At 41.4% G+C, this 13793-nt stretch overlaps 2 protein-coding genes across 2 annotated transcripts in view; one reads left to right on the forward strand and one right to left on the reverse strand.

Annotated features, from left to right (window-relative positions):
• LOC129711931 (uncharacterized) overlaps window positions 1–13793 on the reverse strand; it is a 54771-nt gene that overhangs the window by 5662 nt on the left and 35316 nt on the right. The window lies entirely within an intron of this gene.
• On the forward strand, window positions 1186–12685 carry LOC129711932 (kelch-like protein 9). Its single transcript, XM_055659959.1, has 4 exons — window positions 1186–3309; window positions 4718–4970; window positions 8399–8559; window positions 11827–12685. Exons 1-4 carry the CDS (start codon window positions 2212–2214, stop codon window positions 12190–12192), a joined length of 1878 nt encoding a protein of 625 aa, XP_055515934.1. The 5' UTR covers window positions 1186–2211; the 3' UTR covers window positions 12193–12685.

Raw genomic sequence — 13793 nt, forward strand, 5'->3', positions numbered from 1 at the left:
CAGTGGCCTTCGTTATTCTTAAATGGAAGAACTTTGGAACCACCAAGACTCTTCATAGAGCTAGCCGCCGGCTAAACAGAACAATCGGAGAAGAACGGCCTTGGTCAGGGAGGTGACCAAGAACCCAATGGTCACTCTGACAGAGGTCCATAGTTCCTCCGTGGAGATGGGAGAACCTTCCAGAAGGACAACTATATCTGCAGCACTCCACCAATCAGGTCTTTATGGTAGAGTGGCCAGACGGAAGCCACTTCTCAGTAAAAGGCACATGACAGCCTGCTTGGAATTTGCCAAAATGCATCGGAAACAAGATTCTCTGGTCTGGTGAAACCAAGGTTGAACTCTTTGGCCTGAATGCCAAGCATCACGTCTGGAGTAATCCAGGCACCGCTGATCACCTGGCCTATACCGTGCCTAAGGTGAAGCATGGTGGTGGGAAGCATCATGCTGTGGGGATGTTTTTCAGCGGCAGGAACTGGGAGACTAACCAGGATCGAGGGAAAGATGAACGGAGCAAAGTACAGAGAGATCCTTGATGCAAACCTGCTCCAGAGCGTTCTGGACCTCAGACTGGGGCGGAGGTTCACCTTCCAACAGGACAACAACCCTAAGCACACAGCCAGGACAACACAGGGGTGGCTTCATGACAAGTTTGTGAATGTCCTTGAGTGGCCCAGCCAGAGCCTGGACTTGAACCTGATCAATCATCTCTGGAGGGACCTGAAATTAGTTGTGCATCGACGCTCCCCATCCAACCTGACAAAGCTTGAGAGGATCAGCAGAGAATGGGAGAAATTACCCAAATACAGGTGTGCCAAGCTTGTAGCGTCATACCCAAGAGGACTTGAGGCTGTAATTGCTGCTAAAGGTGCCTCAACAAAGTACTGAGTAAAGGGTCTGAATACTTATGTAAATGTGATATTTCAGTTATTTCGTTTTAATTACTTTGCAAACATTTCTGAACACCTCTTTTTGCTTTTTTATTATGGGGTATTATGTGTAGCTTGATGATCAAATAAAAAGAATTTAATCCATTTTAGAATAAGGCTGTAACGTAAAGAAATGTGGAAAAAGTGAAGGTCTGAATACTTTCTGAATGCACTGTACACAAAAAAAGAAAAACAGATTGAGCCATGTGGTGGGAGGGGGTAGGGGATGGTGGAAGCGATGTTCCTGACTCCAGATCTGAAGGGGTGGCGGTGGAAACATTGTTGCCTTCTCTCCACGACAACAGGCACTATCTGATTTCAAGCGCCAATACTGATGTTAATAGCATTCTTTAAATAATAAAAATGAAATAGGCTAAATCCAAATTTACTCAAGCAAAGTACTGGCAGGAATCCAAATTGAACTGTAACTTTGGGCAATTTTGTATTCAACCTGACAATATTACAATCACCAAGCTCGATTTAAGAAACTGTAAGGATTATTTTAATATGATCCAAATTTCTTCTTTTAAAAAAAGAAACTAAAATATTTTGGGCACTTATAAAATGACCTTTGGATTGTTGAATAATAAATTGATTTGGTCACACTGTGACATTGTGCATCTGAACACTAATTGCATTTTGTCTGCAGACAAGTCCAGGCAAGTACTAACATTTTAAATACTTGACTAAGATAAAACACTAAGAGGAACTACGCCACAAAAAAAAACATTGTGATCACCACACTAAAAGATTCAGTTTGACTAAATGTAGTAGAGACAAACCAAGAGCATTTAATGTTAATAAGCTGAACATCTTGGGTGCTGATCACTGGACTAAAAAAGAACTTAGTATTTGAATAATACTGCGCCTTTGCTAGTCAATCATTTCCAAAACAGCAGATTAATGAAGCAGAAAACAATATACAGTAAGCATCATAGAATACCTTCTAATGATTGCAAAGCTTCAAGAGCCAGCAGCAGGATAATTGTAAGTTGAGCATGTGCATTAATAAAATGATTTAACATATAAATGTAACAGATAAACTGAAAATACATTTATTCCTTGCAGTATCTCAGAACTATCTGATATCTAATGAATTTGTAACTGGCACTCATCTCTTTATCAAGAAATCTTCACAAACGTATGCGATTCTGACAGACCTTCAGTGTGACTGAAGCAAGTGGTTACTACAGTTGTCTCAATTTTCAGACAATGGCACCTTTAAATGGATTAGCAGACCACGGCAGGTTGATATAGAGTTTTTCTATCCAGCACGTGCTACATGTACCAAAGAAAACAACTCTACAGCCAAGATTGTTTCTACCTTAAAAAAATGTCTAACAGTATGCAAATCAATGTGGACCGCCAGTCACGTGTTTCAGACACCTATCCCTGCAGGTTACTCGAGGGGCTCTCCAATTTGAGAATGAAGAACATTTTGTGCGACATTGCTCTGGAGGCTGAAGGAGTTACCTTTCTTGTACACAAAGTAATTCTAGCATCTGTCAGTAGTTATTGTAAATTATTATTAGAAAGTCAACCCGACAACGCTATCAAGTTAAATAATGTCAGTGCAAGAGGGTTAAAACACGTGTTGGATTTTATTTACTCAAACAAACTAGATCTTACTTTAGATACGATTGAAGATATATTAAAGGCAGCAGAGAGTTTGTTGATCCAGGATGCAATTAATCTATGTTTTATATTCCTTGAAGAACACCTCTCTCAGGGAAATTGTTTTGATATTTTTAAAATAACTCAAAAATCTGGATCCGAAGAGTTAAAACAAAAGGCATTTTTATATCTTGGACATTACTTCAAATATATATTAGAAAATCATCAGTACCTTGTCGAGCTGGATAAAACAGCACTGTGCAAAGTTCTAGAGAATGATGAAATACAAGGGTACAGTGAACTGGAACTATTCAATTGTGCAACTATGTGGCTACATCATGGTAGGAATAGGATGAAGGATGCTGCATATATTATGAAAAAAATTAGATTCTGCCTTATTTCAGCCATCGATTTACAGAAATATGTTCAAAAAATCTCAGTGATGAAAACTGATTCCCAATGCTACAAATACCTTCAAGAAGCACTTAGTTACCATTCTCAATTATATGCTCAGCCTATGCTAGCATCTGAACATTCACGGATTCGGTCAAACACTGAAAATGTGTTGATCCTCGGAGGCCGCACAACAAACAACAGTACTTGCAATGATATATGGATTGCAGATGAGAATGGCAGCTGTTGGAGAAAACTGGGAGAAATGCATACTCCTTTGTACAATCATGGTGTAGTGGTTGTGAATGATTTTGTATTTGTAGTAGGAGGACAAAGCAACTTTGATGCAACTGGAAATCAGCCATTAAATGAGGTAAGTCCTTACAATTTGCAGTGAAGTTTAATTTTTATTGTGCACAACATTTTAAAAGACTACCATCTGCAATTCACGTCCATACTCTGAAGCTGGGGCCAGTCACCAAGGGGAAAGCGATTTAAAAGGGGCTTCTATTCATGGTGGGTTTTATCAATGCGGTAACTAAGTATGTCACAACTATGCGAGAACAGTACTCGAGGAAGAGATGCAATGCTTTCTATGATTAGTGAGAATGCCTGATGCTAACTGCATAATGAAAAATTATTCAATTTTCCATTTTTTTAAATATATAATTTGAGCTTTTTAAAAAGTTAAATCTCACATATGTACTGGAAGCATCAATGTTGTGCTCACTCATATTTCCATTCTGTAAATTTTATGTAATGTATTAGTGATTTATTAGTGACATAGTTTCTGCTTGAACAACCTTTCAAACTGTGGGCTCCTCAAACTCTGCACTCTTAGATAGAAAGGGTTTTCTCAACTCAACTCCAATCGTAATATTATAACCTTCTGTTCACCCGCCCTACACATCTGATGATTTTGCACACCTGGATTATACCTCGTCAACCTTTTCCGTTCCAAGAAAAACAATCTGCTTACCCACTCTCTCCTCAATCAAAATTCCACAGACCCAATAATATTCTTATAAATTCCCCTTTTGTTCACCAGTGCAATCACATTATTGCACTAATCGCCACCAGTCTGCACACCTTATCCTAACTGCGGCCTAACTAATGTCTTGTACAGTTCTAATATTACCTCCTTGATCTTATGTTCTACGTCTCTGCCAATAAGTAGTCCAAATGCACCTTATCTATCCATCTTTCAACCTTCAGGTATCTGTGGACATGCAACAGAAACAGGATCTCAGATACACTATATTTTCTGAGTATTCTACCATTCACTGCATATTCTGCTGTCTTCTTTGGCATCCCCAAATGCATTACTTCACAATTTTATGAGATTGCACATTTTTGTTCATCTGACCAGTTGTTACTTCCTGCTGCCTTTAACTTTTTTCTTCAACACTATCCAATGCATTTGTCATACTCAAGCTTTTTCAAATTAATATCTTCAAGTTCAATTCATTCATTTACACAGGATGAGCAATGCACTGTACCAGTGAGATTTCAGAACTTCAATTACAACTGGTTAAAAGACCACCACTGAGTCCATTTTTGGATCCAAGATCACTTTTGTTTGGATCTCATACGTTTGCACGCTGATCAGTCTACCAAGTTAATCTCACCAATTACATTTTATTTATTAACAGGTAATTGTAAATAGGCTACGTTTCAGATATCCAAAGTGAGTGTTATCACATTCCCGGATAATTAAATCAATATTTGGTAAATCAGTTCAGCCATTGTTTTAGTCACATTTAGGTCTTTTATTTATACAGGTTTTTCGGTTTGATCCACGGAATAACTCATGGCTTCAGGTTGCTGGAATGCTGGAAAGGCGCACACGGTTTCATGTGAATGCAATTTTAGACCGGATTATATCTGTGGCAGGGGGCACACTGCTAGGGAACTTAACTTATACAGTGGAAGAATACAAATTTGAAAAGAACAAGTGGGAGTTTGTAACACCCTTCCCTGTGGCAGTGGCAGACCATACTGGGGCTGTTCACAAAGGTATTCTCTACATTTCAGGTAAGGATAAAGAATGGGGAAAAAAAGTTACACAAATATTTTAGAAGAATAGCAGTTCAAGATTACGCAGATTTGCACTTAAGAAAATATTCTGTCATCCTATGTTCCACAAAATAAAATAGGCTGCAATGTGGTAAGTTTATTTAGATGCTCTAGAGACAGGAGCGTTTTTACACATTTCCTATTGGCTGTGGATTGAGGAGCTTTTCGTGCAAGTTCCTGACCCAACTTACGGAACTACCTGAATTTTTAACATACTGTGTAAAAATATTATATAAATCATACCTGAAACTCGTCAAGACCAAAACCTGCACATTTAAAAAAAAATATGAGAAAAACTTCCAATTTTCTGAGTAGTAATTGTCCATCAATGCACGTTTGACATTGAGGTCGGTCGCTTGGCAGCGAGGAACATGGCTGCCTCCTCATTACATCAAAACAATAGCAATGTTTCCAAGGAATAAAGATAATGCTAACCTTGTTGATAATTTTATTTTTCAATTGATTTATCTTTATAAAGTTATGATGTGAACTGTAAAATAAAAATGATAAATAACAAATGTAGAGCTAGGATTATTATTAGGGTTAGGGTCAGTCGGTTGGTCGGTCAGTCTGTTGGTCGGGCTTGTTGGTAGGCTGATGGATGCTGTGGAGGATTGGTCAGGCTGTGGGTGGGTGGTGAGAGTGGCCGGGCCGCCGGTGGGTTATGAGAGTGGTCTGCCGGGCTGGGCCACCGGTGGGTGGTGAGAGTGGTCAGTTCGCCGGTGGGTGCTGCTATGGTTAAGTCAGGCTGTCGGTAGGCCGGTGTTGCAGCGAGCGAGCAGGCGGTCGAGCGAGCAGGCGGTCTGACAGAGCCGGCATTATGGTGGTGCTGAAGGCGGCCCGGGCAGCGAGCAGGACAGTGTTGCTCTCCACTATCATCACCACGATGATCGAGAAGGGCATGCTGGCCAAGGTGGACGCACTGCGGGGCCACACGTACAGAGCCTGCAGCCGGTGCCAAAGCGGCTCAAGCTCCAGCCGTGGGCAGCTCTGGAAGGGGGGCGAGTTAAGGTTAAGGCTAGGCATTTTCCTGTCAGTGGAAGATGCCTTAGCCTTCCCCCAGCCTGGCACTGCCCCAGTCCCACTGTAGCCATGACCCCCCCACTCTGCACACTGGTAGTCAGTAGGGTTCAGTAAACGGGGGAACCCACAGGAACTGCCCTCGCCCATTAATTAGGCTGGTTCAGGAGCCAGACATTTGCGGCAGTCTCATTCAAAAAACACACTCACATTTATATTATTTTTATAAAATTATACATAAATATATATTAGTCATATTCACATCATATATATATATATATACACACACATACGCATATATATATACACACACACACATATATATATATACACACACACACACATATATATATATATATATATATATATATATATATACACATAGACACACACACACACACATATATGGTATAATAATACATGGTTTAAATGCTTACTGCAACATGGAAATAGGCTCCCCATGGGCATTGGACACTAGATGGCGCTTACTTTTTCGATCTAATTTTCTAAATGGTTTAATTAATTAACGTGCAACTTTTGGCACTGACGAGTTAGTGCAAAATTTCATGTTCCGAGACATGGGTCACAAAAGTTGATTTCTAGACACATTTTTGCTGCTCAGCCCACAGCCTACCAACATAATTGGCACATGAAGATGCTGCGAAGGCCTAGCAAAGTAGGGTTAACTGTCTGAGGCATTTTGAGAAGGTAAAATATAACGATAAAAGATAATCCAAATGACTCAACTTTAGATAGTAACTGCGAAATGGCAAAAATATAATTGATTGTACCAACCTAAAAAGAAAACTTATTTTTGTGACAAGCCAGCTTCATTCATTGGAATGTAATGTTATAGAACCTTCAAACTTCAACACCAGCAATTTCACTGCAGTCAATCAATCTGACGAACATTTGGGAATAATGATCAGAAATGGATAATATTAAGGAAGCACACAATATTTTTACCTGTTCCTGTTCCTGTTCCAGCAATATCTGAAGTTTAAAATTCTTAGCTTGTGTTCAGTTTCCTTCCGCATCCACTATTTTTAAGAACTCTTATGTGTCTCATGATCTCATGCATTTTTTATTTTCTTGCTCCTTGCCTGCAGCTTCACCAGCTAAAGTTCAAAGCTTTGGAATCCCTTCCCGAGACTTCCCTGCCTCTCTAACTTTAAAATTTTCACTATTCATGTTCTAATATTTTATCCCTGGCTATGTGCAAAATTGTTTGATGCTGCTGTGAAGCACATTGAGGCATGTGAAATGGTGAAAATGTTTTACAGATGTCTCTTTTGATATTGCACGTGCTTGAAAATATAGTCTTCCTGTTGCTTGCTGTCATTATGTCATCACTTCCCTTTGTATCAACCCTATTTCAGCCGCTATTGCTTTCCACCTAATCTTGCGTTTTAGTACTGCTAATCAGTTCATTCCTAAAACCCACACGCAAAACCCATCTGTGTATATGTGCACAAGTATGGGGTGGAAGATCGCAAATTTCACATGGTCCGCTCTGTTTCGACGAATGCAATCAACCCGGCATGCACAATCAAATAAGATCAAATAGAACAAGTTGTCCTGCAACTTTAGGCTGTGCACGCCATTCGCAAGAAGAAGAAGCACAAGTCTTAGGTTAATCCTGATTGATGTTGGAGGATGGTAAGATTTATCCAGGCAGCAGAGCCTCCAGTGGAAAAATATTATTTGAATCAATGCTGACGTTACCCACTCTGTAACCAAATCTGCACCATAGAGAAAGATAAGAGTGTAACCTAAGTTCCAGTAACATTATCTATTAGGCATCCTAAAACTCTTTTTATTCTTGTAAGGAATCTGGGCACCACCTGAAAGACCAATACTTATTACCAATGCCTATTTCTCCTGCCTGCTGTCTTATTTAATAGCTGTGGCTCTTCCCCGCCCAGTGCCAGAATTTAGAACTGAACACCCCAGCGGTATGAATATTGACTTCTCCAATTGCAGGTAGTCCTTGTTTTCTCCCTCCTTCCCCTCCCCTTCCCAGTTCTCCCATAGCCTACTGTCTCCGCCTCTTCCTTTCTTCTTCCAGCCCCCGCCCTCTTCCCCACCCCCACATCAGTCTGAAGAAGGGTCTCGACCTGAAACGTCACCCATTCCTTTGCTCCTAAAATTTTACAATTCTTTACTTGGATTTCGCACACCTTACCCATTCCATCTCATTTATTTTTATTACTGGACTGAACCTACTATCTTCCATCGATCGTCTCAAGTCTCCGCTGAGTTCGTATGAGTTGAAATGTTTGACATTCTTTTTCTATTTCATCTTTTTGAATTTGGCCTTCGAATCTTAAACACTGAATACTCAGCTATTTTGTTCTGTCCATCAGGTGGATTTTCAGCAGGAAAAGCTCTTAATGATCTATACAGTTATATCCCAAGACTACGACGATGGACCATTAATCAATCCATGAAATTTGCCCGGTGTGACCACGGAATGGCTACCATTGGAGACAAAATATTTTGCGTAGGGGGAAGAGCTTTAAACTCAGTAAGATACATTTTGAATGTTCATGTTGTCACTTAAAGTACATTTCTTAATTTATAAATCAACTGGTCAGTGAAAAGATATTAATGTAATTCTAACTCCTTCAAAATTGTCATACCTTTAAGAACATTTATCAACATATTAAGGTCAACTAGGTATGAAGGATGGCCAAGGAAATAACCATAATTGCTTGCATTTTGAGACTGCTTTAAAAAGATAAAATAGGAAATGTATAAACAAGTTGAGTGGGAATCCGATTGCATCCTGGAATCTGTTTATATTAATTACTAGATCAAGTGGACTTGTAGGAACCCGTTCCAACGCAATATTCCACCGCTCACCCGTTCCCCCAACGCAACCCATTTCCACCACTCACCCATTCCAACGTAACCCGTTTCCCAACGCAATATTCCACCACTCCCCCTCATCCCCAATACTCCGTCCCCCTCCTCTTCACCCTCCCTCTTTCCCCTACCCTCAGTCATTCCCTCCCTCGATAACCCCTCTCCCCTCCCTACCCCCCTTGATGTCATTGAGATGTGGTGAGTTTTTTTCAATGTAAATGAGATCCCATTGTGATGTAAGTGTGTGGTGGAACACTGCTGATAGGCATTTTTTTTAAAATAAAAACTGATTTTTTCTAATTGTAAATGAGATCCCATTGTGATGTCATTGTGGGGTGGAACACTGCTGACGGGCAGTTTATGTAAATGTGATCCCATTGTGATGTCATACCCTGCTAACTGCCAGTGCAAGTTCAAATGATTTTTCTCAAACTGGATTTTGTAAAGTTTAAAATGTGAATAACTTGTAAAGTATACCATCAATCTGAACAAAACTTGATGCACCACACACACACAGACAATGGTGAGTAAGGTGGGCCAAAAAATATAGCGCTATCGTGTACCATTTTGGCGTAGTTCCGGGAGCACTGCCCGGACAGACAGACATAGAAACAGACAGACATATGAGAGTTTTAGCAATATACTAGATCAACTGCAGACCCGTTGTGTCTGCTCCACAAAACCACCCGTTCCCTACCCGTATCCCCACTAAACTCAAGCCGTTCCCAAACGTAAGATTCCAGCATTCCCTTTGCCTTCCTCAGCAGTGATCTTAAAAAAAAATTCCAATTGCACTTGCCCTGTGTGTTGCAATAGCAATTCGCCCTCCCCCCGATAGTCGAGCCATTGTGACTTCAAAAAATTCCAATTGCACTTGCCCTGCTTGTTGCAATAGCAATTCACCTTCCCCCTTCCAGTCGAGCCATTGTGTCATCATCATTTGAAGCTGGTCGGTTTGAAATTCACGGTAATTAATCAGTAATTTCGAGAAATAAAGCATAAAATGTTCAGGGAAAGTGATCTATGCCTCGATGGGGGAAATGTGAATCATAATATGTAAAAATCTAGTGAAAGTTGGCATTTTTAAAGGTTTAATCGCAAATAACGTCAGATATAGGTTGAAATCTTCATTGAGGCTTGATTATTTTCAACTTTAATCAGTAATGTCGAGAAATAAAGCGAGAATGTTCAGTGAAAGTGATCTCGGCCTCGAGTGGAAAATTGTGAATCAGAATATGTAAAAATCGTGCTGAAGTTGGCATTTTGAAAGCCTTAATTGCGAATAACGTGTCAAATATAGGAAGAAATCTTCATTCACGCTGGTCTCTGCTAGCTGAGCCATTGTGATGTCATCATTTGAAGCTGGTGCTTTTAATTTCAGTCTTTTGATGTTTTTAACCAGAATATGTTAAAATATTATTGTTGCCATATAGTTATTTCGCGAAGATGTAAAGACAACCACATGTACACACACATATGCACACTAACAAGATCAGATTTTTGATAGGGGGGGGGGAGAGAGAGAGAGGGGAGAGAGAGGGATGGGACCGGGAGAAAGAAAGGGGGCAGAAGAGAGAGGGGATGGGAAGAAGGGGGAGAGAGAGAGGGGGGGGGGAGAGAGAGGTGGGAGATAAATTTTCAGATAATGAAATTTCGGACTCCAGGAGAAAAATCTCTACCGGAATATGTAAAGATTTTACCGTTAGCAAGTCGTTTTTTCGAGAAGATGTGATTATACACAAACAAATACACACACAAACAAACACACACACATCCAAGATCAGACTTTGAATAGGAACTAGACCAAGTGGGACTCGTCGGGTCCCATCCCTTCAACTTGCGGTTGGGGGGGGGGGGGGGGGGGGGGGGGGCGGGGGGCGGCCTGCGGCATCACACAACACACTATCCACCCCCCCCCCCCCACACACTAACCACCCCCCCCCCCCCACACACACACACACACTGACCATCCCCCCTTGATATATTAATTTTATTAAATCACTACTTTTACCCCATCCCCACCCTCACCCTATCTACTCACGCATAGCCCACAAGTCGCAGGCGCGTCTAGATAGGGAGAGGAAGGGTGGGTAGAGAGAGAGAGGGGCAGAGACAGAGGGGGGGAGGGAGAGATAGGGGGAGAGGGTGGTGGAGAGAGGGGGAGGGGGGAGAGAGAAAGGGGGGAGAGAGAGAGAGGGAGGGAGGGAGAGGGAGAGAAGGGAGAGGGGGGGAGGGGAGAGAGAGGGGGGGGGGGGGTGTCCCAGGCTGAGCCGAGGACCGGACCTGAGCTGAGCCGCGAGCGTGTGAGCATCGACCAAAGGATCACGAATTGGGCCGCTGCAGTCTTCAGCTATGATCTTTGGTCAATGGACAATAGACAATGGGTGCAGGAGTAGGCCATTTGGCCCTTCGAGCAAGCACCACCATTCAATGTGATCATGACTGATCATCCCCAATCAGTACCCCGTTCCTGCCTTCTCCCCATATCCCCTGACTCCGCTATTTTTAAGAGCCCTATCTAGCTCTCTCTTGAAAGCATCCAAAGAACCTGCCTCCACTGCCCTCAACGGGATCTGGGGCTCCTTGCACATCAGTCTATGAAAGTAAGCATGCAGGCAGTGAAGAAAGCGAACGGCATGTTGGCCTTTATAACAAGAGGAGTCAAATATAGGAGCAAAGAGGTCCTTCTGCAATTGTACAGAGCCCTAGTGAGATCACACCTGGAGTATTGTGTGTAGTTTTGGTCCCCTAATTTGAGGAAGGACATTCTTGCAAATCAGCATGCATTAATTAAAAAAACCCCCAAAAGAACTGAATGCCCTGCTTTATGCTGCAAAAGAGTGGGAGGTATTGTGCTGATTACAATAAAACAATGTAGTGATGTTATCTTTTTTCTTTGTTTAAATATGACATTGATTTATTTCAGTCAACTGAATGGCTTCATGTAAATGAAACAGAGTATTACACCCCTACAACTGACCAGTGGACAACACTTAAGGTCTCACCCTTTGACTGCTGTCAATTTAGCACATCTGTGCACAATTCCAAGCTCTACATCACTGGTGGTGGTTCTCTATGTCAAATGGCCAAAAAGGACAGTATTTTCATCTATGATCCAGAAGCCAGAAAGTGGGAGAGGGCAGGTGCATTACCTCTGCCATTGATGGATCATGCTGCGTGCACAGTTAAACTCTCTGGAGAGATTTTATACAAATTAAAATGTGAGAAGAGCATCCATCCACTTCTTGGTACAAGGAAGATTTCTACTCTCAATCTATTTATAACTGATTAGTATGTTATATTTAGTATATTTGTAAGAATGAAAATCAAAAATGAAGTGGAACTGTTGAGGATTATAACCGTGCTATATTGCAAACAGCTTGAATTTAGCTCATTGAACATTTGTGGGAAATCTGAATATGTATTCAATTTACCTAGTTCAGTTCCTAAAAATCATGCTGTAATGAAATCACTTCCTTGTAAAAAATATTATTCTGATGAGATGTCAACTGTCCAGCTGATCATTTTGCACCATGACATATGCAACAACAGAAGACACAGACTAGACTAATTACAGTAATTAATAATCTCTGGGAAAAGAATCACAACTACATATGCTGTTTCATAGCAAAATCATCAGCTGGCAATTTACATTTTTGTAAAAAAAGACAGTAGTTTTGTAAAAAAAAAGTAAATCTAAAAGATGACAAATAAGTACATTGTAAAATTTGACACCTGAAATATTACTTATGTTGTATCAGTACATCATTAAATCCAATTGCTCAATGTTCTAAATGTTTATTTTCTATTGTTACAATCAATCAGGTAACATGTATAGATGATTCAACAAGTTCATTTGAGGAATAAAATATTTTAATCTTTATCTATTCTGGCTGGGCAAATATGAAAAATTGAATAAATGGAGAGACTTTTGTTACTTGGCTTCACAAATGTCAAATGCCAATGATAAAACATTCTCCCTAAATAAGATAAAATCAGAGAGCATAAAAGCCAATATGCCTGTGCCAGCTATATAAAAGAGCTGTCTAACTTAGGCAAAGACAGCAGCCGTTTCCCGTGATCATGCAAATTAATATTCTTCCAGTGTCTTACTCCCTTTTAAAACTTACAATCAAATTGATTCCATCACTTCAAGTCATGAGTTTTAAATTAAAACTAGACCAAGTGCAGACCAGTTGGGTCTGTTCTCCCAAAGAGTGGTTGCGGGGGAGGGGGGGCATGCAGTGTCACGCACACTAACTACCCCCCCCGCACACACGCTAACTACCCTGCTTGATATTATATTATTATTAATTTGCTCCTTTTACCCCATAACCGCATAATGAGAGAGAGAAAGCAAAATGCAACCGTGCGTCACGTGTTCAGAATGTTCTGGAAATGAAGCGTGCGCGTCTCATGCACGAAAGCTGTTGGCAGCTCTATGGAATTCAGGGGAGCAGCCTGCACACACTAACCACCACCCCCCTCTAACCACCCCCCCCCCCCCCCCCCCCCCCCTGCAATGTGCAAAGGCATTGTGAGGTCAGCGGGCGGGGCCACCAAGCATGCTGGAGGTGGGCAGGGCCGTGCGGTGTGTATATAATATATATATACCCCCACACACACACACACACACACACATAGTGGCGAGAAGAAAGGAAGAGGCGGAGACAGTGGGCTGAGGGAGAGCTGGGAAGGGGAGGAGAAACCAGGGACTACCTGAAATTAAAGAAGTTAATGTTCGTACCGCTGCCCAAGCGAAATATGAGTTGCTGCTCCTCCAATTTACGGTGGGCCTCGCTCTGGCCATGGAGGAGGCCCAGGACAGAAAGGTCGGATTCGGAATGGGAGGGGGAGGTGAAGTGCTGAGCCACCGGGAGATCAGGTTGGTTA

The sequence above is a fragment of the Leucoraja erinacea genome, chromosome 31 (genome assembly GCF_028641065.1).
Source record: "Leucoraja erinacea ecotype New England chromosome 31, Leri_hhj_1, whole genome shotgun sequence".
NCBI classification, from domain to species: domain Eukaryota; kingdom Metazoa; phylum Chordata; class Chondrichthyes; order Rajiformes; family Rajidae; genus Leucoraja; species Leucoraja erinaceus.

What these genes read in the sequence shown, in the direction of transcription:
- LOC129711932 (XM_055659959.1), top strand. Translation starts at nt 2,212, where the DNA reads ATGTACCAAAGAAAACAACTCTACAGCCAAGATTGTTTCTACCTTAAA. An exon ending in GAAATCAGCCATTAAATGAG is followed by an intron (nt 3,310 to 4,717) that starts GTAAGTCCTTAC and finishes TTATTTATACAG; the next exon opens with GTTTTTCGGTTTGATCCACG. An exon ending in AGGTATTCTCTACATTTCAG is followed by an intron (nt 4,971 to 8,398) that starts GTAAGGATAAAG and finishes TCTGTCCATCAG; the next exon opens with GTGGATTTTCAGCAGGAAAA.